Consider the following 25000-nt stretch of genomic DNA (forward strand, 5'->3'; position numbering starts at 1 on the left):
TATATATATATATACACAGTAAGCACACACTAAGTATATACAGTAAAAGGGAGACCCACGGGTTGAGACTCTGTTGGACCAATCACAGGGCCTCCAATGGTAAAATTCATCTGAAAACCAATGACATGTCATCACCAAGAACCAATACAGCATTAATACTGGAGACAGTAATACCTGGAATCTTGATTGTGCCCCATCTTTTTTACTCGGAGTAAAACTCATATGTCCCACTTCCCTTCATGAGTCCAGGGAGGTGGGAGGGTCTTTGGAACCATGCAACACCTCCCCAAAATAGGACTTTTCTTCATAGAAACCCCTTTTTTGGAGTTTAGATGCTATGTGATCCCCAATGACTACCTGAAGAGGCTTTTAATTTTTGGCCAAAAATAGAAAATCAAGAGTCAAAATGATTGATGATGAAGAATTCTTATTGTCTAAGAACATATTGCCCCAAGTTCACCGACTCTTGCCCCCAAAGCTAAGGCTATCAGATACACAGCCCTCTGGAGTAACTTTTTTAGAGAAATAATAATGACCAAAATTCAAGCACTTTACCAAATGAGCTAGACACTGCAGGGTTTGGTAACAATGGTTAATGTAACCTCCCTGACTAGTCAACGCCAGACTGGGGTTCAAGTCCCGCTCAAACTCGTTAGTTTCTTTGTGCGCTGCTTCCTCACCATCTTTGTGAGCTAAGGATGGGGGTTTGAGGGAACCTATAGATCTATCTGCTGAGTCATCAGCAGCCATTGCCGGGCCCTCCTTGGTCCTAGCTTGAGTGGAGAGGGGGCTTGGGCACTGATCATATGTATATATGGTCAGTCTCCAGGGCAGTGTCCTGCTTGATAGGGCAATGTCCCTGTCCCTTGCCTCTGCCATTCATGAGCGGCCTTTGAACCTTTAAAGGACCGAATAACTTTATGGAACGTCCTAGTCTAAAGCCACGACAAAAGCTTACTTGAGAGGTTCAGTCAATGCAGATTTGTAAGAAACATCTGTCGATAGCTTGAGCTTCCTATTTTCAAAGAGGTGTACCAGAAAAGAAGCCAAGAAGTTTGAGGTTATCTGACCCAAAGGCCTATCCTTAAGGAAGGCCATCCACACACTGACTGGTATTGACCGGTGGATGAAGACCCCTTAAAGCCCATCAAACATGTCCCACTGCATGCTGAAAATTCTTTTCCATATATACAGGAGAGAAAATACAGACATGAAGGTCCTGTGTCAAAAAAGGGAAACTGAAGATATTCTGACTCCCTGCTCTCAGATGAGTTATGCTGACCAAAGAGGTTATAACCTCTGTCTCGGCATGCTGAAGCAGTGGAACCCATGGTCCGTTAGGCCACAGTGGAGCACCAAGCACAGCTGTCACTGAGAAGTCCAGAAGGATCTTCAAAACCTTCAAATTCACTCAGAGGAAACAAATAAATCAAGCACCATCAGTTCCAGTTATGATTCAAGGCACCTCTTGCATGTGCCTGAGAATCCAAATTTGGAGCTACGTTAAGGGGAAGCTTTAGACTCTCTTTCTCGCAAAGAGGTTCACTAGGAGATCCAGGATAATCTTAAGGATCTCTTGTCTGGAACTCTGATCCAAGATCTACTCTTTGTCAAAGGCTATCCCTTACCACATTGAGATATCCTGATAGATAGATTTGGGAGAGGAGCAAATCCCTCTCTTAAAGGAACTGCATAATTGGGAAAATCACTGCATTGACAGTTCTTGAGAACGATCTTTCTTTCTCGAGACAACTGATTGCTGTATGGTTGTTGGATGAAAAAATTAATTTGCAAGTCCCTACTTATATTGAGGTTCTTTATCATCAGGACAACCACCATCAGTTCCTACAAACTTGTGCAAAAGGCTGCAAATTGAGGGGACCATTCCCTGAGCATATAAGTCTCCCATGAATGACCTCCCAACGTAACTTGGATACCTTTGTGTGAGAATCATGGATATTGGGGGGAGAGACCAATGGGGCTGACATGGAGAGAGCATTTGTTAAGGTACATGGTCTGAGAATCCATTTACAGCAATTGGGTTACTGAAATCAATAGTTTTCTAAGTTGCTCTCCCCGGTCTTTCAACCTCGTCTTCAAAACTGGATCAATTATTGAAGCCAATTGGAGAATGGCCAAGAAAATCCCAGCAAACATAGGAGACTGATCACTGACTTTGCTGCTTTGTGAACACCCCTGGGGCTATAATGAGGTCAAATGGCATCAGTTTGAAACTGTATGAACCCCTCCTCTCAAAATTCAAGGTAAGGCCAAAATATAGGTAGCTATAGGAACATGCTAATATGCATCTTTTATATCTACAGTACAGGTACAAGCCCACTAGTCTAGTAAGTAATTGGTAGACATTTGTAATGGTCACTATCATGTAAGTGTCACATCTGATTTGTTTGCGAGAAGAAAGTTCAAGGATACTTTTCTCTCAGACCTGTCTTTTTTCGGTACAATGAACTGTCTGCTCTGGAATCAGAAAATTTTATCTCTCCATGGTTCCCTTTTCCATTAGTTTGCTGATAATGGAGAAGAGTTTCAGGGTTTTGGCCTGAAAGAAAAGCTCCAATATTCTTGAAAATATTGGATAAAGACATTAATTTAAAAGGTTCTTTACCTCCATGACAAAGACCAGAGCCCGTACCTCCCTTAATCTGTTTGCAAGTGTACTTTTTCATCTGAAAAATCATGAATACTCGGGTTTGGGACTACGCTCAGCAATTTGATAATGCTGTCTTTTATCATCTTGATGAAACTTGCTTGCAGACTGGAATGACCTGGGTTGAGTGTATGATGCTGGTCTCTTCACAGGTTGCCTCTGGAAATGTTGCTGGAAGTGAAGTATTAGCTAGCAGGGCATTAGCCTTAGCTTTATATACTAAAGATTGGGAGAAGTCTCAACAAAGAAGGTTACCAAAGAGGAACTCATTTACTTCAATCTTCTATATATCACAGGCAACCAATACGACACCTTAAATTTTGCTTTAGCAAAGATCTGGAAAGCCTAATAAGTAGGTTTACATAGTAGCTTTGCCACAACTGAACTGGCAATCTGTGATACCTCTGTAGCTCCTACTTCAGGTAAGGACATAAAAGACACCACATTAATACTGTAAGAGTCTGCTGAGCACTAAGCTCTGCTTTCCTAAGAGATTCAGGAACAAAAGGAAGACCATCACCCAATTGACGTATATCCAAACTAGCCTCCCATTTCTTGGGGAGAAAGACCTCACAAAAACCTTGAAGTTCCATGACTCCTTTGAACTCCTTTGGATATATCACTAAAAAGATTATATTCTTTGGGGAAGGTGGAATCCCTTTCAGCAACATATCCTTTACAGATTACAACCCCAACTTTACCACATTGGCCAGGAAGGTTGTTTTCTTGCCTGGCGTTGTCATCTCAACAATAAATACATCAACAAGACTGTGATTGAGGAGCAACACCCCAGCATCTGTGACTGCCTCTGCCAGATAAAGCGCAGACTTGTGTCATCAGTAACACCTCTTCAGGTTTAAGCTGGAGACAAGCCTTAGGAGATAGTTCTTTAATATGCTAACATGATTTGGGAAAAGTTGCTTAATTTTCAAATTCCACATACAGTAATTAAAGAGAATATCAAAGCTTTTACAATGATACAGTATATGATTAATCAGGACAGCAAGCACATCCGTGTCCTAGGTTGCCAATGGGTTCTCAATTTGTCTCCTCCTCAATATCCACAGAAGAAGCTAACCCACCAATTCCTTCCACGTCACCAAACCGCCAGGACTAGCATGAAGAGATTCCCATCCCACAGGAGTTTTCTCCTGAACCTAAAAACAGAGGATCCAGGAACCATGAGGTCCCGGTGATGGAATGTGAAAGAAGCAGAAGTAATGTCGGAACTCATGGGAAGGGTTTGTCATTAGATATCCACAGAGGGAGTGGATTGATGCTTCAACTAAATTGGCAATAACTAAGGCTTCCAAAGGAGACACAAGCTGAGTGAACCCAGGAGGAATAGTAATGTGCCTAATGGAAACTTAAGTCGGAGCTGAGCTAGCAAGCTGGCCAAACCCAGGGGGACCACCCAAGGGTTGCCTCACACAAGTGAATGAAGTCTCCTTTGAGGGACCCTGTAGTAAAGCTGCTTCCTCTTTGAGGTCTAGATCATCCTCTGACCCAGTCTCCTACATGGTTGGGAGACCGTCTAGCACAACCCCATTATCAAAACTCTTACTGGCAAATTGAATACTTATGGGCAGGTGAAATCTTACAGTTCCTTACTTGGCAAATACTTGGAGGAACCCTCGATCTTAAGATAAACTTTCAACCACATATAAAAAAGAAAAATAGCACAATCTCTCAAGAATTCTGATAATGCATCCCTGTTCTTAGCAGAAAGAACTTATGGCATGCAATTTTCCCAGTCCCAAGCTCTGCCATAATAAAACTTGGTTACTGTACCCAAAGTGGTTACACATAACCTCTATTTCACTCATCTATAATAAAAAATATATAATTGAAAATTTAATTCAAAAGTATTACCCAAAGGGAGGATAAAATATTTTCTTCAATCCCCAAGAGACAATACTACCCCTCAACTCTCTACACAGGAAAATGAGATACAAAGAGTAGGCTAACTTGATTGACAAACTAAAATGCTAGAAGGCTAACCCCTTCTCTTAACTATTAAGTAGATAGTCGAAACTCTATGATGAGTTGAATGTTAAGAAAATGGGCCATAACTAGGCTGAGGTAATCTCTTTTCCCTAACTAAAAAGTAGCCAAAACCTGTGGCTTATGAAAGCCTGGGGATAGGAAGTGATAAACTGTAAGCCACATGCAAAGTTCAAATTGAGTAACAATTCCACCCCCACAAATACCTATTCAAATAATAGATATGGGCTCTAGTCACAGGTAGGAATATTTTATCCTAGAACATAAACAAACTTAATCTTGGAGAGGGAGGAAGTCATCTCCAATCAAATTATGTCAGTACATTTGCAAACAATGTACAGTATGTAAAATGAAAATACAGAGAAATAGACTAGTAACTATATGTGGGGTATCACTCATATGGAATAAGTAAAAAAAACAAAAACAAATGATGTGTTTCATTTACAGGATTTGGGGAAAAAAAACCACCCCTCTACCTAACTCAAAACATTAGGCTACCATGGTATATTGCAAAAGCAAACTACCAAAAGACTACCTATACAATACCCATATTGTATGGGGTTCTTAAGGACTTTTCTTGGAGCTTGAGTTAAGATGTGTAGATCCACCACCATACCCTTGCCCAAAAACCTATATGTACAATACTATATGCATGTAAACATACAAAGGATAGTGCAGAAAGAACACTGGTCTTACCAATGGAGTATTGTCATGGGTAGATTGAATAATATAGAAAAGAATGTTGAAACATGTAAAGTTTCTACTCTCAAGAAGCAAAGAGGAGAGGTCCCACTAGTAACTAGAGACTGTCACCGCCATTGATTGAGGTCAAGATATTTATTAGATGTGCCTAGATCAGTAGACCTGGGGCATAAGGATCATCTGTTGAAGCAATTCGAGGAGCCAGCATTTTGAAAAGACCCATAGCACAAGGAGAGCCTGATGTCACCGAAGAACATAGATTAACGGAAGGTAAACATATGTCTCGCTTCAATTATAGCGCCATATGGATCATGATTACACCAGCAGAGCGTTCGGGAAGATGCGATCAAAGAGGCGTGGTTTTAAGGAAAACCAATGAGGATGAAGATAGGAGAAAAATTCTTTATATGAAATTGTCCATAGTTAGCCCCTCCCATACAGGGGTATATAAACTTCAAAGAGGACGAGAGAGAGAACGAGAGAGGGAGAGAGGAAGAGAGAGAGAACGAGCACAGAGAACGAGAGAGAACGTAAGGACCGAAATGCAGATGTGACCAGCCTTACGACAACTTGTCCGAGATATCAGAACTAGTTGACCCCTGTCGTCATTACCAACCACGAAGCACCCAGACCTGAAATATCTAGGTTCCTGAATCGTCAAGATCTGCTGTGAAGAATACCATCATTTCTTTTAAGTATTATTTGTCTGCTTTCTTGGCTGTTCCCCTATTTGCTGAAGTGTAGTCTAATCAGATGATTTTTTTTTGTTCAATTCTGTGCTTCCCAAGTACTCAATCAATAAACATTGATCTTTAACTAGTTGTAAATAGAATTATGTTTTCTTTTGCGATTTTTCTTTCTATATTCCTTTTTTCATTTGGTGGTTGTTGATTTATCCTAATTTAATTAATCAATTCAAAAGAACCTGATTCGATCCCCATGAGGATCGTAACAAGTATAAACCTTTGTATATTACAAAACTAGGTTATGCTATATTAAAACTTACCAAACAAATAGTCTTCAATTTATGCTAGTCTAAGAAATCATATAAAATTGTGTTAAAACTCAAGAAAGGTAGAGGTACCAAATTACTTTAACCTTCACACTCCGATGCTGTCACGAAAGTCAAAGATGTAATGGCATCATATGATGGTAACCGTAAAAAACTCTATACCACATTAGCCAGTAAACTTATCACAAAGAATCAAGTTTTATGGTCAGCAAACAATTATAAGAAAGCGAGATAAAAATTTCATATAAAGTGAATAAGTGATAAATAACTAAAACCTAAACACTTCCCATTATTTCAAGAAAGTTAGAAATGAATGGAGTCATATGCAGTATTAGTGCTATCAAAATAAACTGAAAACAATGAAAAATAAATACCTCTAAACGTTAACACCATCACAAATAATAATGAATATCCAAATCAGAACTTTATTAACTGTACTTAAAAGTTGATGTAGAAACTTTCAAATAATAGCACGTAGAAATGATATTTTCCCAACTGCAACAATATGAAAGATGGTGGCTGGGTGCAAACAAGTGCCCAGGAAGTATTTTCTCAAGTATTAGCATGGGTTTTCTGTAATGATGCATTATCAGTCAAATTTCAGCATTCGAGGTGCTGTGATGGATTCAATACAGCCTTAATACGTGGGTGTCCCTTATACAGTACTAATGTTCTGAGTTTATGCTTTATACATTGATACAGAGCAGGACAAACATTATTATGTTGGTAATTTTGGTGCAGTAGTACAAAAAATGAGCAAAGTAATAAAATTACAAAACATTTGGATGATTAAAAAGAAATAGCTAATGGCAGAACAAAGAAAACACTTGAAAAATAACATATTCAGGAAAGTATTCAAGTACTGTATACACGTAGATTTTAATAATGAAAATTTAAAAGATTCTGTTCAATTTATATAAAAAAATAGTCATAGATAAACATTACCTTCATCTCACTTGGTTTTTTATTCATTAAAGAAAGGTAATTATCCTTGGACTTGTCCTTCAAGTGAGTATCATTAACTGCTACGATATACAATGTACCCAAGAATCCTAAACATTTATATGAATGCTATCATTACTGTATTATTAAACCATCTAACCAGATTAATGAGTTAAAAGATTTAACTTTCAAGCTTTATATGTATGCTTATACTAACATACCACATCACATTATTACTCATAACCTTAAAAGCAAGTTATGATGTATAATAGTGTTTGTACACATTAATCATAAAGTAGTTAAATGAGTTATGATAGGTGATGATAAAGATATGGAAATGTCCATGACTTGCCATCAGTAGGTAAGTTGTTTGAGCCCCAGCTAAGCCCATTAGTTTCCAATAGTATTCAAAACCTCCCCGTGCTTTTGACCCAGTAGGAGCCTATGGGTCTACCTGCTGAGTCACCAGCAGCCATTGACTGGCCTTCCCTAGTCCTATCCTGGATGGAGAGGGTGCCTGGGCACTGATCAAAAGTAAATTGTATATGGTTGGTGTCTGACAATGTCCTCACCCTTGTTCCAGAAAATCTTATTCAAAATTTTTAATGGGGTTTCCATCCAAGTGAAATAAATAAGAACGAGAAAGTGAAACCTCATTTGAAATTACAATTAAAATATCTGGTATAAACTACTCCATCAGCTTTTCTCTATGTCACTATACATCAATAAAGCCAAACATCTATATCACTGGAACAAAGGATATAATTTGCTTCAAGAAATTTTAAACATTTTAAAAAGATAACTAAAATCCTACATTTGCAATGGTAGATTAAAATATATCTGTATCTTTAGATTTATTGAAGATCTATTTTCTAATAATGCTAAATACTAAAAGTCAAATTTATATACTCTAGAATGCTTTAGACCCCTAGAATTTTAAGAAAACAACATTGTTAATAACTATATGTACTAGTTATTTGTTGTACTGTATATATAGTCCATCACTGGCCTTGGTTTTACTGTAGTTCTACTACTTCTATTATGGTTAAAAGCTGTCAAAAGTTTTGTGGTTACATGTATTGGAGATGGTCAAGCATTCAGAACAAGCTTTCCAACCAACCACTACCTTGTGTTAATTCCAGGTCTGCCTTCCTGAACAATATTTTAGAATAATACTTTACTTCTACTTGAGATTGTTTAGCTTCTGCAAGCTATTTAATTTAATTAATAAATCACCATTTATATTACTGATATATTCTTGCTTATTTTCTGTTGCCCCAACAAGACCTACCCCTACATTAGAACAGTACTTTCTATAATCTGGTAACAGAAAAATTAATAATTATTCAACTAAAATGGCACAATATTCATAAAGGATTCCTGGGATGCAAATATTTTATCACTAAATATAAATTCTAACTAATGGGTAGATATTCAAGGCAAGATTCTACTTTAAATACATTTTATGAATATTGAAGAAACACTGTTCTGTAATAAGTAGAATTTTAATCATCCAAATCTATTCAAATAATTTTTCTTGTACTCACGAATTATCTGGCATGCCGGAACTGATGCATTCTGCCAAAATATCAGAGTCAGAATGTTCTGATGATTCATTGAGGTTCTTGTCCTCAGCCTTCTCGGATTCTTGCTTGCAGAAATCCAAGTCTTGATGTTCCTACACATAAAATAATTGACTTTACATAAGCATACCAACTATAGTGTTCGAATAAATTCAAAATATAATTATTGTAAAAATGTATAATGGACAAAACTAATTATAATTCCTTAATACATTTACAATACAGGTAGTCGTCGACTTATGACTGTTCGACTTACGACATTTCTTCAGGGAGATGATATCAAAAGTCTATCGGAAATACTACGATAATAGGACAAATATTTCCTTGGAAATACTTTTCTTGTATAAAAAATAAACTGATTTATCCTGGTATATTAGTATTTCCTTTTATTGATAATATACAGTATATATTTTCAATAAAAAGTACATTAACAAAAATTCTAATATCTGTTGAGTTCATATCATATGTTTGGTGATGTCATATTACTGGCAGAAAGCAACCATGCAATACAATGATTTCCTTCCAATAGGCTAACAATAATTATAAGTACTGTATTCACATTATCGAAATATCAAGTAATGATATGTGGGTCTGTATCAGTTGTTATGAGTACTACATTGCCTAAAATTGACTCTATGCTTGTTTTATCTAATCTCTGATAATAGATCGAAATTTATCTCAAGAAAGTACACTAATAGGACAAATATTTTCTTAAAAATAATATATTTCCTTTTACATTATGAAAATGATATACTTTTGCTTGGAAAGTTAGTATTTTCTTTCATTTCTTGCAAGAAAAAAAATGGATTTACATATTTTGCAAGTCATTCTTTGTAGAGGTTACATCATGTGTCTTGTGACGTCCTATTTCTGGCCGAAGCGCGCTGCCAAACCGAATGATTTCCTTTCTCGGAGTGTTACCGAGTACAGTGATCTTATTACAGTATTCCAATCATCAAAACACCGAGTAACGATATCAAGTGTTTTAGTGGTCTGTATCAGTAGTTGAGAGAGAGAGAGAGAGAGAGAGAGAGAGAGAGAGAGAGAGAGAGAGAGAGAGAGAGAGAGAGAGAGAGAGAGAGAAATACCATATTCCTATGATAGCTAATAATAAGGTCTATAAATGAACTGTATGGAAACTGTGATACCCTATAACATATTGATGCTGAATTAATATTCATTATCAAAAGATTTCGAATGTCAAGAAAATTATATAACTCCGTGTCATTCGTGCTGTATGTGCGCATAATTGCAATACGGCAGCATGAACTTGAGATCAGTTGATGCCAACCGAAAATAAATCAAAAGTAATTTTTGATTATTGAAATACTAAGAAAAACTGAAAAATAGAATATAAACATGCTTTTTAAGCCACAATTAAACACAATAATGTCTAATGAAACATGAAGGCCTAATAATGAACTAAAAATCAAATACTGTATGAAGCTTAAAAAATGACTTACCCGTATGCACGCGAGTACACACACATAAACGCACAGAAAAAGACCTAGAATGTTTTCGCATGATAACTAATAATAATGGCTAAAACAAACTGTATAAAAACTGTGATTTCCTGTAACATATTGGCGCTGATGTAAAAGTCATCATGGAAGATATTTCGACAAAGTTAAGAAATTATATAAAAAAATACATCATTCGTAAGTACGCCATCTTTCAGTATGGTAGTGGGACCTTCAGATCAGCTGATCATAACCAAAGGTAAATAAAATATTCAGTAATTTTTTATTGGTAAATGCTCCCGAAATGTAAGAATAGAATACAAAAATGCATTAATAGAGCATATAATATCCTATGAAACAAGAAAATGAAATAATGATACAGTAAGAAAATATTGATAAAATATGATCGAGATGCTAACCGAACATGACGCATCATAATAAATCTACAGAAACTACACTTCTTTATTCTACATACATCGAAATCGACAGAGAAATCGCCCTATCTCTGCCGTAAGTCGCCAACTACCTGTAGTCAAAAATTTATCTTTAATATCTCATTGAAAACTAGTTACCTTTATTAACACAGCCAGCTAAATACACATGAAAAACATGATGGCTAAAATTTAATAGACAAAAATACCAATTACATTGCAGTACAGTACAGTATAGGCTGCTCAAACTAAAATAAAATATAATTAACCTTATACTGTAAAGAACTTCAATTACCATTCAAGACAACAAAATATTTCAGATTCTGGACATCTATAGTATTGGAACAACAAAAAATATTATTTTTTCAAGAAAAGGAAATGCAATTCTCGTGAAAACATATTTGATAAGCAAAATGTCTGATGCCAGAAATGATCATTCATAAAAAGAATAGCATTAAAATTCAACTTTGTTTTAAAATGTTATTTTCATTAGTAAAATAAATTTTTGAATATACTTACCCGATGATCATGTAGCTGTCAACTCCGTTGCCCGACAGAAATCTACGGACGGGATACGCCAGCGATCGCTATACAGGAGGGGGTGTACTCACCAGCGCCATCTGTGGTCAGGTACTCCAGTACTTCTTGTCAACACCACCTCAATTTTTTCCTCGGTCCACTGGTTCTCTATGGGGAGGAAGGGTGGGTCAATTAAATCATGATCATCGGGTAAGTATATTCAAAAATTTATTTTACTAATGAAAATAAAATTTTTCAATATTAATCTTACCCGATGATCATGTAGCTGATTCACACCCAGGGAGGTGGGTGAAAACCAGTATACATGTTAATCAAGAAGCTAAGTATCCCGTATTTCATTTTTATTAGTTATTCAAAATAACAAATAAAATAGATAAGTACCTGGTAAGGAAGTCGACTTGAACCATTACTCTGCCTTTAATAAGTACGTCTTCCTTACTGAGCGCAGCGGTCCTCTTAGGATGCTGAACGACTCTTAGGTGCTGAAGTATAAAGGGCTGCAACCCATACTAAAGGACCTCATCACAACCTCTAACCTAGGCGCTTCTCAAGAAAGAATTGACCACCCGCCAAATCAACTAGGATGCGGAAGGCTTCTTAGCCGACCGTACAACCCAAAACAACAATAAAAGTATTCAAGAGAAAGGTTAAAAAGGTTATGGGATTATGGGAATGTAGTGGCTGAGCCCTCACCTACTACTGCACTCGCTGCTACGAATGGTCCCAGGGTGTAGCAGTTCTCGTAAAGAGACTGGACATCTTTGAGATAGAATGATGCAAACACTGACTTGCTCCTCCAATAGGTTGCATCCATAACACTCTGCAGAGAACGGTTCTGTTTGAAGGCCACTGAAGTAGCCACAGCTCTCACTTCATGTGTCCTTACCTTCAGCAAAGCAAGGTCTTCTTCCTTCATATGAGAATGAGCTTCTCTAATCAGAAGCCTTATGTAGTAAGAAACTGCGTTCTTAGACATAGGTAGTGAAGGTTTCTTAATAGCACACCATAAGGCCTCCGATTGTCCTCGCAAGGGTTTTGACCTTTTAAGATAGTACCTAAGAGCTCTGACAGGGCAAAGTACTCTCTCCCGCTCGTTACCCACCATGTTGGATAGGCTAGGTATTTCGAACGATTTAGGCCAAGGACGTGAAGGAAGCTCGTTTTTAGCCAAAAAACCGAGCTGTAAGGAACATGTAGCCGTTTCAGATGTGAAACCTATGTTCTTGCTGAAGGCGTGAATCTCACTTACTCTTTTGGCTGTTGCAAGGCAAACGAGGAAAAGAGTTTTTAGAGTGAGGTCCTTGAAAGAGGCTGACTGGAGAGGTTCAAATCTTGATGACATAAGGAACCTTAGGACCACGTCTAGATTCCAGCCTGGAGTGGACAACCGACGTTCCTTAGAGGTCTCAAAAGACCTAAGGATGTCCTGCAGATCTTTGTTGGTGGAAAGATCCAAGCCTCTGTGGCGGAAAACCGCTGCCAACATACTTTTGTACCCCTTGATCGTAGGAGCTGATAGAGATCTAACATTCCTTAGATGTAACAGGAAGTCAGCAATTTGGGTTACAGTGGTACTGGTAGAGGAAACTGCATTGGCCCTGCACCAGCTTCGGAAGACTTCCCACTTAGATTGATAGACTCTGCGAGTGGATATCCTCCTTGCTCTGGCAATCGCTCTGGCTGCCTCCTTCGAAAAGCCTCTAGCTCTTGAGAGTCTTTCGATAGTCTGAAGGCAGTCAGACGAAGAGCGTGGAGGCTTGGGTGTACCTTCTTTACGTGAGGTTGACGCAGAAGGTCCACTCTTAGAGGGAGAGTCCTGGGAACGTCGACCAGCCATTGCAGTACCTCTGTGAACCATTCTCTTGCGGGCCAGAGGGGAGCAGCCAACGTCAGCCGTGTCCATTTGTGAGAGACGAACTTCTGAAGAACCCTGTTGATGATCTTGAACGGCGGGAATGCATACAGGTCGAGGTGGGACCAATCCAGCAGAAAGGCATCCACGTGAACTGCTGCCGGGTCTGGAATCGGGGAACAGTACAATGGGAGCCTCTTGGTCATCGAGGTAGCGAACAGATCTATAGTTGGCTGACCCCACAGGGCCCAAAGTCTGTTGCAAACGTTCTTGTGAAGGGTCCACTCTGTGGGGATGACTTGACCCTTCCGGCTGAGCCGATCTGCCGTAACATTCATATCGCCCTGAATGAACCTCGTTACCAGCGTGAGCTTTCGACTTTTTGACCAAATGAGGAGGTCCCTTGCGATCTCGAACAGCTTCCTCGAATGAGTCCCTCCCTGCTTGGAGATGTACGCCAAGGCTGTGGTGTTGTCGGAGTTCACCTCCACCACCTTGTTTAGCTGGAGGGACTTGAAGTTCATTAAGGCCAGATGAACCGCCAACAACTCCTTGCAATTGATATGAAGCGTTTCCTGTTCCTGATTCCATGTCCCCGAGCATTCCTGTCCGTCCAATGTCGCGCCCCAGCCCGAGTCTGATGCGTCCGAGAAGAGATGATGGTCGGGGGTCTGAACAGCTAACGAAAGACCCTCCTTGAGAAGAATGCTGTTCTTCCACCACGTTAGAGTAGCCCTCATCTCTTTGGAAACAGGAATTGAGACCGTCTCGAGCGTCATATCCTTGTTCCAGTGAGCTGCCAGATGGTACTGAAGGGGGCGGAGGTGGAGTCTCCCTAACTCGATGAACAGGGCTAGCGATGAAAGAGTCCCTGTTAGACTCATCCACTGCCTCACCGAGCATCGGTTCCTCCTCAGCATGCTCAGGATGCACTCCAGGGCTTGGTTGATTCTTGGGGCCGACGGAAAAGCCCGAAAAGCTCGACTCTGAATCTCCATACCCAGGTAAACGATGGTCTGGGAAGGAACGAGCTGGGACTTCTCTAAATTGACCAAGAGGCCCAGTTCCTTGGTCAAATCCATAGTCCATCTGAGACTCTCCAGACAGCGACGACTTGTGGGAGCTCTTAAAAGCCAGTCGTCTAAATAAAGGGAGGCTCTGATGTCTGCCAAGTGAAGGAATTTCGCAATATTCCTCATCAGTCGCGTAAACACAAGAGGTGCCGTGCTCAGGCCAAAGCACAGGGCTTGGAACTGGTACACAACCTCTCCAAAGACGAATCTCAGAAAAGGTTGGGAGTCTGGATGGATGGGAACGTGAAAGTAGGCGTCTTTCAGATCTAACGAGACCATCCAGTCCTCCTGCCTGACCGCTGCTAGGACCGACTTCGTCGTCTCCATTGTGAACGTCTGCTTGGTGACATAAGCATTGAGCGCACTGACGTCCAGCACCGGTCTCCAACCTCCTGTCTTCTTGGCCACCAGGAAGAGACGGTTGTAAAAGCCCGGGGATTGATGGTCCCGAACTATCACCACTGCCTCCTTCTGTAGCAGGAGCGACACCTCTTGTTGTAACGCTAGCCTCTTGTCCTTCTCCTTGTAGTTGGGAGAGAGGTTGATGGGAGATGTGGTCAGAGGGGGATTGCGGCAGAACGGGATTCTGTATCCCTCCCTTAGCCACTTAACAGACTGAGCGTCTGCACCTCTGCTCTCCCAGGCTTGCCAGAAGGTCTTGAGTCTGGCTCCTACAGCTGTCTGGAGAGGAAGGAAGTCAAAGCTTGCTTTTCGTGGACTTGGCACCTTTCTTGGACTTGCCCCGGTGACTGTCTGCAAGGGTACTTCCTCTACTGGAGGCTCTGCCACGAAAGGGCGGAATGAATCTGGTAGCAGGTGTATCAGCCACAGGAGTGCGGTAAGATCTCGGCACGGAAGGTAAGGTTTTAGCCTTACGTGCTGAAGAAGCCATGAGGTCATGCGTATCTTTCTGGATAAGAGCCGCAGCCATCCCCTTGATTAACTCCTCCGGAAACAGGCACTTGGAGAGAGGAGCAAACAGCAACTCTGACCTCTGGCAAGGGGTGATACCAGCCGATAAGTAGGAGCATAGATGTTCCCTTTTCTTGAGGACTCCTGAGACAAAAATAGACGCAAGTTCGCCAGAACCATCGCGAATTGCTTTGTCCATACTGGACATGATCAGCATGGCCGAGTCTTTGTCAGAAGGAGCAGTCTTCCTGCTTAAGGCCCCCAGGCACCAATCGAGGAAGTTAAAAATTTCGAAGGCGCGAAAGACTCCCTTCATCAAGTGGTCCAGATCAGAAAAGGACCAGCAGACCTTCGAGCGTCTCATAGCCGACCTGCGGGGAGAGTCAACCAAACTTGAGAAGTCGGCCTGGGCAGAGGCAGGAACCCCCAAGCCAGGTTCCTCTCCCGTGGCATACCAGACGCCCGACTTAGAAGCCAGCTTAGGAGGAGGAAACACAAAAGAGGTCCTTCCCAGTTGCTGCTTGGACTGCAACCAATCCCCTAAAACCCTCAAAGCTCTCCTTGATGATCTGGCGAGGACAAGCTTGGTGTAGGCAGGCGTAGTAGACTGCATGCCTAGAGAAAACTCGGAGGGAGGAGAACGAGGGGTTGCAGACACGAAGTGTTCAGGGTACAACTCTCTGAACAGAGCCAGGACCTTGCGAAAGTCTAAGGAAGGCGGCGAAGACTTGTGTCCTTCCACATCAGATGTAGGATCATCCAGATGAGCAGCTTCATCCTCAGAAACCTCATCGCCTGAGAGTTGAGTAGCGAGAGGTAAAGGCAGAGCGGCAGGCTGAATGGCTGAATCCTGCAGAACGGGTGCATGCGTACTTGCGGATCCATCATCATGCCTCTGCTGAATAGACTGAGGGCTGGCAATGACAAAGGCAGAGGGCTGGAGTGAGGGAGGTTCTGCGGTGGTCTGAGGAGCAAGCGAAGTGGTCAGAAGCGAATGCTGGAAGGCATGAGGCTCATGCTGCATGGTATGCGGCTCATGCTGCATGGGATGAGGCTCATGCTGCATAGAATGCGGCTGCTGCATGGTAAGAGGCTCGTGCTGCATGGGTTGAGGAGGATGCCTCATAGCATGAGGCTCCTGCCTCAAGGGTTGAGGAGGTTGCTGCGCAGTATGAGGCTCCTGCCTCAAGGGTTGAGGAGGTTGCCGCATAGCATGAGGCTGCTGCCTCAAGGGTTGAGGAGGTTGCCGCATAGCATGAGGCTCCTGCCTCATGGGTAGAGGAGGTTGCCGCATAGTGCTGGAACCTGGCAACTCCCGATGCGGCAGCTCACGCATGGAAGCAGGAGGAGCCGCAAGAACATGCGTCTGGCAGGGAGGACTGCGCAGAGGTGGAGGAGCGCTCGCAGGAGGAGGGGTGTTAACCTTCTCTGCCTGATACTCCTGCATCAAAGCCGCAAGCTGAGACTGCATAGTCTGCAGCATAGACCACTTGGGGTCCACAGAAGTTGGAGCAGAGGCCTGTTGAGGCACCACTCTACCTCTCTTAGGAGGTGTGCAGTCATCAGATGACTGCGGCGAGTCCGAACTGGCCCAGTGGCTACACCTGGGCCGTTGGACTAGCTCGGAAGGGACCTTACGTTTAAGAGGTCGTGAGACCTGGGTCCACCGTTTCCTCCTGGAAACCTCTTCCGCAGACGAGGAATTTAAGGGCTCATTCGTCTGGGAGTGGAAGTGACGATCTCTATCAGATACGCCCGCAACCACTGAGGATACAACTGTGCGCCGATCAAGGCCTGCCGAACCCTTTTGTCCTTCGACGTTGCTTCTCCCCTGGGTTTGGGAGCTTGCAAGAGGTCCCGGACTGGGAGGACGACTGGCACGCACAGAAGTATCCTCATGCGCAACACTGACACTGACACTAGGCACAGCACTGGCACTAACACTTCCCACTGCACTCTCCACTTTAAGTTCCTTGACAACTGCCAAGAGAAGATTGTGGTCACTAACTAACGACTCCACCTTATCACCAAGAGCCTGAATGGCACGCAACATATCCGTCATATCAGGCTGAGCACTCGTAGCAGGTTCGGGGGTCACCACCACAGGGGAAGGAAAAGGTTGAGGGACATGGGGAGAGGAATAAACCAAAGAGCGAGAAGAACTCCTCCTAACTCTCTCCCTCTCTAACCTAGTTGTATATTTGAGGAATTCATTAAATTCGAATTCCGAAAGCCCAGCACATTCCCCACATCGATCTTCCAATTGACAGGATTTTCCCCTACAATCGGAACAAACGGTGTGAGGATCAACAGAGGCCTTCGGAAGACGCCTATTACAAGTCCTAACACTACATCGCCTAAATTTAGGAGCTTGAGAGTGGTCGGACATCTTGAATTTAGAGAACAGTCAAGGGGGAATTCCAAAGTAAAGCAAAGATCGTTAACCAATAATTCAAATTAATTCCAAAAGCTATCTAAGCTAAGGGAAAAACTTCCTGTACAGCGAAGGCTAAATTTTAGAGCAAATACTTCACCAAAACCGTGAACAAAGACTCCAAAATCAACAGCGTATCCATGTAGGTCTTGCCGGCGGCACGACAGAGGAAAAATTGAGGTGGTGTTGACAAGAAGTACTGGAGTACCTGACCACAGATGGCGCTGGTGAGTACACCCCCTCCTGTATAGCGATCGCTGGCGTATCCCGTCCGTAGATTTCTGTCGGGCAACGGAGTTGACAGCTACATGATCATCGGGTAAGATTAATATTGAAAAAAATTAAATTAAAACAAATTAAATTTTTCTTAATTGAAGCCTAACTACACATAGATGTGACTATCATTTCTGTACAGTATATCACAACAGAAACAATGGTAAGACTTTTTCTAAGGATATAAGGAAGTATATTATGCTAATTACCATGTGTTCTTTACTTCCCTTTATCTTTTTGTGTTTTTAGTCAGAAATTTCCTAGAGAAATAATTAATGTTAAAGTATTCAGCATTTAGTGTCATCAAGATGAGAGATCAGAAGTTTTACAGACTCTGTGAACTCACCTTTGGATGAGTGCGTTGGATTTGTCTATCAGAATGAGAACCTCTGGATGTGGCACGAGAGGCATCACTTGTGTTGGTGTCACTGCTGTCTTTTCCATCACCACGAAGACGATCCTTTAAATGAAATGCATACACATAATAATCTAACATACTGAAGATATATTCAATCACTTTAGTGTAACCGTATGCCATATGTTACATATTTTTTAATAAATAAAATCTCTTTTATATAAAGAGGATAGGTTATTTATTATAGAATGGACAAAGGAAGCAGGAAAAATATACCAAAGCATGGGGAGGAAAAAGACAAGTTATATGACAGGTTAATTGATCTAGATTCCACTATAAATAATTGCTGATATGACAATACTAACCCTAGGAATACCTTCCCCAACAATGGGCAAGTCATCATCAATTGTGAGAGATGACAATGATGTCGCACGTGAGTATTCAATGGGTGTTCCTTCTTCTAGCCAAGCTCTAGGAGCCTCATTAAAAATACCTGTACTTGCCCTTGTACCTGCAATTTAATTTAAAATACAATATTATCTGATTTGGAGTAATTTAATTCATGATTCTGAAATGGCACTTTGATAATTGTAGACAGCATGAATTAATAGCAAAATCACAGTAGCCATAATTTAATACTGTAATAGAGTTGCTTAACTTGCTAACTGAGCTAAGCAAGGTACAGTGTAGCCCTGGGAGTTCAAACTTCATTATCCAGGTGGCTAATCAAATACTTGAATGAATCTCCCCCATGAGAAATAATGTAAAGATGGTTAATCTGATCTAAACACCCAAAAATAGCTCTGACATTGCCCTGGATATTCGTCTAGTCAAAAAAGTCGGCACGGTGTTGGAAAAGAAAGTACATGCACCCAATATAATGCTGGTGATGGCAATATGTCATAGTAACCATTTTTACACTTTTCTTAGTGACCTATTCAAATGTACAACCAGGTCTTATGGACAGGTCTACATGAATTCATGAAAGCTTTTACAGCTTTGAGCTCTTGCTGCTTTTGCAATTTTAGTCTTCTCATCTTTTTATCCCTTTGTATGCCTTAACTAACTACCTTTATAAAAATTCTTCTGTTGTTCTTCTTGCTCTTCATTGCTTTTTTTTCAAGTGTTATCTTTACAATTTTGCTTTAGTTCTTTCATATTTCAAACTTCTGGTATCATTATTATATAATCAAGCAATTCTAGTGAAACCCTGTCATTTACCCAGGTTTCCACTGCTATGCTAACAACCAATACCTTACTAATTAAGAAACACCATTTCTATGAGTACATGATAAAAAAAATAGCTTTCAAAAAATTTTTTCCTTTGACCTTACTTGGTGCTGGAGGTTGTTTGAAAGGCTGTGAAGGAGGCCGGGAACGCTTGGGACTTGGAGGAAGTGTGTGTGTTGGCGAGTCTGGAAGGTCACTTGGTGATATGGCACCGCTAGTAAATCGGCTGAAAATTTAATTATAAGGAATAAAAATATATTGGTGGAAGTTTAAAATATTAATAACCTTTTCTATCCACAAAACTGAATACACGATTCAAAAAGTATTTATTCATGTAATAAGAAAACAATACAACACATACCATTTAGAAGCTCACCCTACTAGCCACAAGCAATTACCTAATATTACCATCATATTACCAGATTATACAAAATGACACTAAAATTCATATTTGATCTAAATCATTAAATTAAATTATATATATAGTCTGTAAGCAGTACAGTATGGTTTTGCATATTTTCCTATTGGCATTAAGCAAATGCAAATTCTAAGAGAATTTCTAATTTTTTTTCTATCCTTTTTATTCAAAACTCGAGTTAAAATAACCACTGTATGTGGGAAATTACTAATTCATAAATGCTGTAAGTACAGTAAAATCTACAATACGCATGACTTCATTAATAAAATACTCATTGAAAAAGATTTTATGAAACATCTATAATTCCTATAATTCAGTTGAGCTATGCCTCACTACTGTTCACTCAACACACTAAAAGGTAATTAACTTTACAAGAGATATTAAGACTTTCATGTCAAACAAAATTCAAATTCATGGTCTTTCAATTTTAAAATATACCCATGACTTCTTGGTCTACCAAATCAGTATTATCTTCATTTGTTAAAAATGGAATACAAACACTGTGACACTACAGTATATATTCTTTCAAATAATTTTAATTCATAGGAGTTCTAAATACTGCAAAGCCAATGATACCTTATCCGGTACTATAACTTCATACTATCACAAAGGATATTACTATGCAATAAATATTAAAATATTAAATTCAACTTTAATCATCTTTCATCCTCCTTACATTATCTTCAACACTTTTACATTAGCTTTTCAGTTTCTGGGGTTTAACTTGAACAAATTTTTTCCACTCTCTTCTTTCCTTTACCATACTCTCTCTACAATTAAGTACCTTGCTAATTTTAAGAATCTTTCTGGTACTTCCTGTCTTGGTAATAACCATGTGACTATTTGTCTAATCATTCTCTTCAAGTCCTTTGACAAGATCTATAAACATGAGATACCATCTCATCTTCTTTGCATGGTACTTTTCGTGTAATTCTAAGTTTTGAAAGTTACTTATGAGGGGCTGAGGCAGAGGACAGATCACTACACTGTTGCCCAATATCCTAAAGACAAAATATAAACAGGATACAGGTGACCAGCGCCTTTGCCCCTCTCCACACAAGCTAGAAAAAGGGACCAGGCAGTGGCTGCTCAAGGCTAAGAAGGTAGACTTATGGGCCCCCACAGATAAACAAATTCCTACCTCAAAGGGAAAGGAAGGTAGTCATTAATTAATCTTTACCCATTATGATTTTTATTTTTTTACGAAAGAATATACAGTTCAGTAGTTCTAAAAGATTTTAGATGGCAACTTGGTAGTCTGGTCAAGTTATTTGCTAAATATAAAACTCTGTTCATGGGTAGAGAACATTCCATATAAGGCAGTGGGCTTGATTTAAAAAAAATCTTCATTGGTGGATGTAGTTGACAGTATTTTACAAATCTAAAACTTTGTAAGCCGGATTATGCTACTTGATATATAATTTTATAGTACACATTTCTTTTCTCAAATTATTCTTCTTAATTTTTCTATAAAATGCAGCTTTAATTCTAAATACAATATTAAAATGCTTATTCGATATTCTTCTCCTTCACAACTCTGAGCACTATATTGGTGAAGAAAAACAACCTAGAGTTTTCAAGTGGTGCTAACTTTGGACCCAAGATAAAAAAATTACAAAAAGGCTAGCATAGTGGCATACAATTAGGGGTAATGCTATGAAAACAAATGGCTAAAAACAGTACCCAACATCATTAAAAGAATTTGTACTTCCACAAGGATAGATAAAATAATTATGTTGTAATCAAGCCATATGAGTCTTAAGTGTGAGCAGAAACCTAAAAAAGAGTAGACATTTGTTTGACTTCTGCATTCCTTGCTTTATGTCTGTTTTTTTTTTTTTTTTTTTAGAAAGAGTTTCACCTTGCCAAAGAGGAAAAGACAATCAAAGCATCTCACTAACATACAAAAAAATGTGCTCTAATAAAATTTCAGAAGACCATAACACCAGAGAGAAATTTGCTCTAATAAAAGTTCAGAATACCATAATGAGAGAGAGAGAGAGAGAGAGAGAGAGAGAGAGAGAGAGAGAGAGAGAGAGAGAGAGAGAGTGTGTGTGTGTGTGTGTGTTACAAGGAGTTACAAGGATTTTGGATGTCTCAAAGAATTTTCAGTCCATATTCGGAGACTCCATTTGCTCTTTGATAGAGCGATTTAGTTTAAGTATTTAGAGAGTTCTTATGATCTTGTCTTACTTATTCTTGAACTTGTTTATCATGTTACTTTTTACTACATCTGCTGGAAGTCTATTCCAAGTATTTGAGTGGTGTTGTATCTTTTCAATTCCAGTTTGTATCAATTACCTCTGGACTGATTTTGCTAAGCATGAATAGATTGTTGTAATCTACATTTGAGAGAGAGAGAGAGAGAGAGAGAGAGAGAGAGAGAGAGAGAGAGAGAGAGAGAGAGAGTGTGTGTGTGTGTGTGTGTGTGTGTGTGTGTAAGAAAAATGACTGTTGGAACAACTGAAGATTTATTGATCACATTTTTTGTAGAGTAGGTTAGGATGGTAACAAAAATCTTATGAGATTCCTTTTTTTTTCTTGCTGGATTTTTTTACTTTTATATTGGGGGTATTTTGTTTATTAACAGTAAGTACAATACTATTTATCTTTGTTTTGAGTGGTTGTGAATGATAAAACCAGTTTATTATTTATTTTTTATTATATTGCAATAGCTTAGTTAGCTAGAAATTGTCATAAGTGTTTTTTTCTATTTCTAAATGCAGATCACATTTCCTCCTTTGTCACTGTGCTTCTTTTGAGTGAGAGCAGTCATTCTCCCTTTTGTTGTGAAAGTTGAGGGATATTAGGACCTAGACAATCCATTCAATCTTCTGCCTTACAAACTAGTTGTCTTATAGATAAACTAGAATTATGGTATTGGAAGGGTTTGGTAGCAGAAGGAACAAAAGAATGTTAAGATTTCGATGCTGTGATTGAGGTTTTTGATTCTGTGGAGAGCAGTGTACGTTCAGAACCCTTACTGAATGAAACACTTTTAATATTTAAATAACTAAGGGAGGTTGGGTTAGGTTTGGCAAAAGGTTGAGATGGATCAGAATTATCAAGACTAAGATGGATTTACTGGACTTCCGAAGTATAACAAAGGAAAAGAGTGATGTCAAGAGCTTGTAAAGCTCACAACTATTGAGATAGCTCGACTTGTGTTTTGTATAAAAGGAGAGGAGTGTCAATGTCATTGTCATCCTCACTAAAATCAGCTAGCTTGGTCTTCCCGACTTCTTTCCTAAACTAACAGCAAGTATCCTTTTGCGCAAGAAAGGCCAACCATTTAGACATACTGCACTTTTACATGAGAGGTACCGAGAATGAAACACACTCTTCAAAATGATTATTTAAATCACAGAATTACCCCTAACATGATACACAAAGGGAATGCGGGTGAAGATCTCCCAGAAATACTGTAATTTCCCATGCAAATTCAAGGCAATAATAGCTAACAAAACCGGGGGAAGACATCTTAAAATGCAGTATGTAAACAATCTGAGAGCGTGTGATAGCGGCTGGTCAACAGAGATAACTGGAAACAAAATTACCTAATGTAGCAACCTGGGCTTCTTTATCACTTCCCACAAGAGAGCTCTATTACTTTGCTAAGGCCATGGACTTGTTGAAGCAAAAAGATATGGGAAAATTTTCAAAATTTTTAAATACTGTATTATGGTTTATGGGTAGGTGTTGATTAAAGTGGCCTTCTGGAGAAGAACCAAGATGAACATCAGTGGAGACAAAGCAATATGAACATCAGAGGAGATTCATAGATATAATGGGGGAATTGAAATAAAAACATTTCCAATCCTGAAAGCTATACTCATTTTCTACAGTCAACCCTTAATATTCACAACTAATTAAGAATGCTAAAAATAATTACAGTTATACAATATTCACCTCTATTTTCACTCATAATCAACCAAATTTCCTTACAAAACTAAAGAAAAACAAATTGTGTACAATACTGTATCTTCAGAAGCATTATAATGAGTAAAAAAGCTGTAGAAAGGTAATGTATGTTATTGTCTTCCCAGCGAGTACTGTAATCAAATTCATGAATGTTAGACCCATGAACGTAAAAACTATGAATATTAAGGGATGAATGTATATTTTTCATTGCAGGATAAATCTACTGTAAAACCTGACTGTAACTATCAATAGAGAATATTACCTGAAATCAGAAACAACAGAACTACGGTCATCCTGAATGGACTGCACTTCAAAACTGCTCAAAGATGATACGGATGTAGCTCGAGAAAACATCAGAGGGGTTTCCTCATAGTGCACACTTTTGCCTAAATAAAACATGGAGGAATCCTTACTTGAAAAAGCAAAATTTACCTGCATTATGCACATAAAAATATGATTAATATAAAATTTCAAGAACAAGCAGAAATTTGTAAGTGATGTACAAACAAAATTGCTTTCCTCTCATGAGGTATGTTTTTAACAACTACAGTGGAAAGCAAATATTTCAGCACTCTTTTTATTCATAGTATGTAAAGTAAAGAGATATACCTTCAGGTCTATCTAACTGCTGTAAAGATGGAGTGTGACTTCCATCTTGTGGCTGTTCTCCTACTTCACCCTGCAATTGGTCGATTTCTCTGGATTTTTCACCTTCAATCTTGGGTACTTCTTGATCTTTTGGCTCCCCATCTTCTGACAACTCTCCCATTATGCCATCCCTGCAAATAAAATCTTATGTACTCTTTTTTACTGACCTTCAAATCTAATGTGCAATATGGTACATATGGTGCATTGCACAAAAGGATTTTCAAGGATACTTATAAGACATTATGGAAAAATTTCTCATTGCTTACCTATCATTGTTAGCATTTATTTCTCCACTTGTTAATGATGATATCGAGGAAAATCGGGACAGACAAACAGGTGTTCCTTCCACACAATATGTGATGGGCTTATCAGGTGTCATCATGCCAGAGCTTAGGCCACTTTTGATTGGAATACCAGTTGGTAAGGGCTCCAAAGTGTCTTTAACGTCGTCATCATTCTCTCCATTCTCGATGTTCTCAACTTTCAAATCCTGCTCTTTCTTTTCCTAGAAATATTTACATAATCAAGATGGTGTAGATATC

General features: G+C 39.4%; 1 protein-coding gene across 4 annotated transcripts in view; it reads right to left on the minus strand.

The window, feature by feature from the left end:
* Positions 1 to 25000, minus strand: part of LOC137626002 (uncharacterized) — a 188347-nt gene that overhangs the window by 71509 nt on the left and 91838 nt on the right. For all 4 annotated transcript variants that reach the window (XM_068357093.1, XM_068357092.1, XM_068357091.1 and 1 more), the window contains 7 exons: positions 24725 to 24963; positions 24420 to 24589; positions 24073 to 24196; positions 19576 to 19697; positions 18607 to 18752; positions 18233 to 18346; positions 8876 to 9006 (listed from right to left, as the gene is read on the minus strand). In XM_068357093.1, the coding sequence (XP_068213194.1) occupies positions 8876 to 9006; positions 18233 to 18346; positions 18607 to 18752; positions 19576 to 19697; positions 24073 to 24196; positions 24420 to 24589; positions 24725 to 24963 (1046 nt within the window). The remainder of the gene's footprint in view (positions 1 to 8875; positions 9007 to 18232; positions 18347 to 18606; positions 18753 to 19575; positions 19698 to 24072; positions 24197 to 24419; positions 24590 to 24724; positions 24964 to 25000) is intronic.

The sequence above is a fragment of the Palaemon carinicauda genome, chromosome 33 (genome assembly GCF_036898095.1).
Source record: "Palaemon carinicauda isolate YSFRI2023 chromosome 33, ASM3689809v2, whole genome shotgun sequence".
NCBI classification, from domain to species: domain Eukaryota; kingdom Metazoa; phylum Arthropoda; class Malacostraca; order Decapoda; family Palaemonidae; genus Palaemon; species Palaemon carinicauda.